This window comes from Acyrthosiphon pisum, chromosome X (assembly GCF_005508785.2).
Source record: "Acyrthosiphon pisum isolate AL4f chromosome X, pea_aphid_22Mar2018_4r6ur, whole genome shotgun sequence".
Taxonomy (NCBI): Eukaryota; Metazoa; Arthropoda; class Insecta; order Hemiptera; family Aphididae; genus Acyrthosiphon; species Acyrthosiphon pisum.
This window is the reverse complement of record NC_042493.1, coordinates 52,722,982-52,725,962: the sequence shown is the minus strand read 5'-3', so window position 1 is coordinate 52,725,962 and position 2,981 is coordinate 52,722,982. Positions and strand designations below refer to the sequence as shown.

Sequence of the window (2,981 nt, the reverse complement as noted above, 5' to 3'; positions counted from 1 at the left end):
TATAATAGATATATTATTATATTATCATTATTCAATTTTATGAAATGAAATTATATGATATAAAATTAGTGAAAAAAAAAAATTAAGAAAAACTTATTTTGGCCGAACAATAATAAATGTTTTATATATATCTATTATTTGTTATGATTTACCAGTCATATACAGAGTGTTTCTGAAGTGGATGAGGTAACTAGTATATGCGTACTCAATGTGATGGCCCAATTAAGATTTTTTAAAATTTTTTTTATCTTCAAATTTTAGGTTTATACAAATTATTTTTAGAACTTTATCCCAAAAGTAAAAATAATTAGTCAAGTTGTATTTTTTGCAAAATTCTCATACAAATCGAGGTTTCACATCATTTTTGCACTGGTGTCACGCGTTTTCACGCTCAAATCGTCGACAAAAAAAAAAAAAAAAATATGGTGTGGCACATCAATTTGTACGAGAACACTAGAAGATAAACAGTGGTGATAATTATTTGTTGTTATTGAAAATACTTGATAATTTTACATTGTCAACTAATAAAAATGATAAAATAATACCAAAATTAGGGTTAATAAAGGTTTAAATGATCGCATTTACTGACAAACTGACATACATTGATTTGAGTAATTTAGATGTAGAGGTAATAAAGTATAGTAACTTTTATCTGTAATATCTATTATAAAATAACTAATTGACCGTCATTTTTACATAAAGAACATTAGTTGATTTGATCATAGCCGAGTTCAATAATTGATACTGAATAACATTTTAAATTTGTTTTTAAGAATCAAGTTTTTAATTAAATAAGCTACAATTTAACAGTTATAAAATGCTATAAGTGTATTGCAAGATTACGCAGCCAATCTAGCGCTTCCTGATCGCCTTTGTGTATCCCTGATGTTTCATCACTAAACATTGTTTCCGAGCATTCCTCAACAATGTGCCTAATAGTTTGGATTTAGCCACAGTTACAGAGTGGAGAGTCCACCATTCCTCATTTGTGTATCAAATAATTGCACCTTCCATGCCCAGTTCTTAATTGTGTATGTTAAATGACAACAAATAAATATCACCACTGTTTATCTTATAGTCGTTGTATTTTTTGAAAAATTCTCATACAAATCGAGGTGTCACATCATTTTCGTGCTTGTCATGCGTTATCACGCTCTAATCGCCGACAAAAAAAAAAAATTGCGTGGCACCTCGATTTGTATGAGAAATTTGCAAAACATACAACTTGCCCATTTAATTTTACATTTAAGATAATGTTCTAAAAAAAATTTCAAAATATCGTCATTGGGTTCTCAACCTGTGTAGGTACTCATCACATATACAACTTACCTCATCCATTTAAAAAACACCTTGTATAATATATATCATATATTATAATATATAAAAAAACAATATTATGTTCAAAACAAAAATAATATAATATATTCTTTAAATATATACTATGAAAAAATAATTTTCAATAAATTTCAAGTATATAAAATTTTTTTTCAGGTTATTGGAATGCATTATTTCTCTCCCGTTGATAAAATGCAACTTTTAGAAATTATAACGACTGATAAGACTTCAAAAGAAACGGCTGCAGCTGCCGTATCCTTAGGTTTAAAACAAGGAAAAATTGTAATTGTAGTAAAAGACGGCCCAGGATTCTATACTACACGAATTTTGAGTACCATGTTATCAGAAGCCATGCGATTATTGCAGGTATGGTCCTTAAAATCAATAAATATAAAAAAAACACTACTTTTATTTCATGCAATAAAGAGTAATCTCAATTTTAGGAAGGGGTAAATCCAAAACAATTAGATACAATTACTAAAAGTTTTGGATTCCCGGTCGGTGCTGCAACATTATCAGATGAAGTTGGTATTGATGTTGGTTATCATATAGCAACTGATTTAGCAAAGGTGTTTGGGGAACGATTCAGTGGTGGTGATCTTAATGTTTTAAAAAGCATGGTGGATAGTGGCTTCTTAGGTAAGGATTTTGGTTAGATTTAGCTAGAGGTTCTTAAATTTTTTTGCCCTAGGATATTCTACTTAAATTTGGATAAAAGGTCAAATCATTTTAAATGACATTAAAACTCAAATTTTATTTTAGTTTTTTATTGTAGTCAATATAATAATTTTTTTTAGAAAAAAATCTTTAATGAAAAAACCATATTATTCAACAAGATTATGAAAAATGTATATTTATGTGTTTAAGACAATAGTGTGATTTTCAATATCTCATTATTGAACACTTAATCCTAATGGCTAATTAGAAATTTGTAAATCGAGTCTCAACACGTCACGGCCACAAATCAAGTTATACAAATTTTATAAAATTTCTTCAACAGTTTTAAATATTATGAAACAATTAGAAAGTATATCAAAATTATAATCATACCAGTGTCATATACACATAAATAAATTTCAGAATTTACTTTCAAATTAAATCTGCCATATTAATCTTGTCACTTTTACACATATAATCATTGAGTATATATTGTTTAAAGAAACAATTTTCTATATATTTTAATGCTGCTACTCTTAATATTAGTTTATTGACACTAAAAACATAGCGCGCTACCAGTCACTAACAATATTATTTTATTTTTCAATATGTGTATTTAATTAATATTATATTATTACTCGTATTTTATTGTATAACATAATAATAATATAATAATAATTCATTTTCCCGCTATATTGTACATTTTAGAATAAAGGTTATAATTATAATGATTAATTTTACATTGGCAATTGTGCAATAATTAATAAAAGGTAGAATTACTTTACTGTTTTCGGCTTCGTTACAAATTTTTCCATGTGCTATATCTTAGCCACCTCCTCGGAAGCGTGGGACATTTTTATAGTTCATTGTTTCTCTATACAATATATACTCAATGCTATAATTATACATTTATACTACTGTTCATACTTAGACTTGCATGCATATTACCAAACACTTGTATCTCATTATATAATTAGATTTAAAGTGCG

At 27.0% G+C, this 2,981-nt stretch overlaps 1 protein-coding gene across 1 annotated transcript in view; it reads left to right on the top strand.

Moving 5' to 3' along the window:
- LOC100165657 (trifunctional enzyme subunit alpha, mitochondrial) overlaps positions 1 to 2,981 on the top strand; it is a 14,262-nt gene that overhangs the window by 7,500 nt on the left and 3,781 nt on the right. Inside the window, exons 9-10 of the mRNA XM_001949290.3 lie at positions 1,492 to 1,701; positions 1,779 to 1,974. Coding sequence (XP_001949325.2) covers positions 1,492 to 1,701; positions 1,779 to 1,974 — 406 coding nt within the window. The remainder of the gene's footprint in view (positions 1 to 1,491; positions 1,702 to 1,778; positions 1,975 to 2,981) is intronic.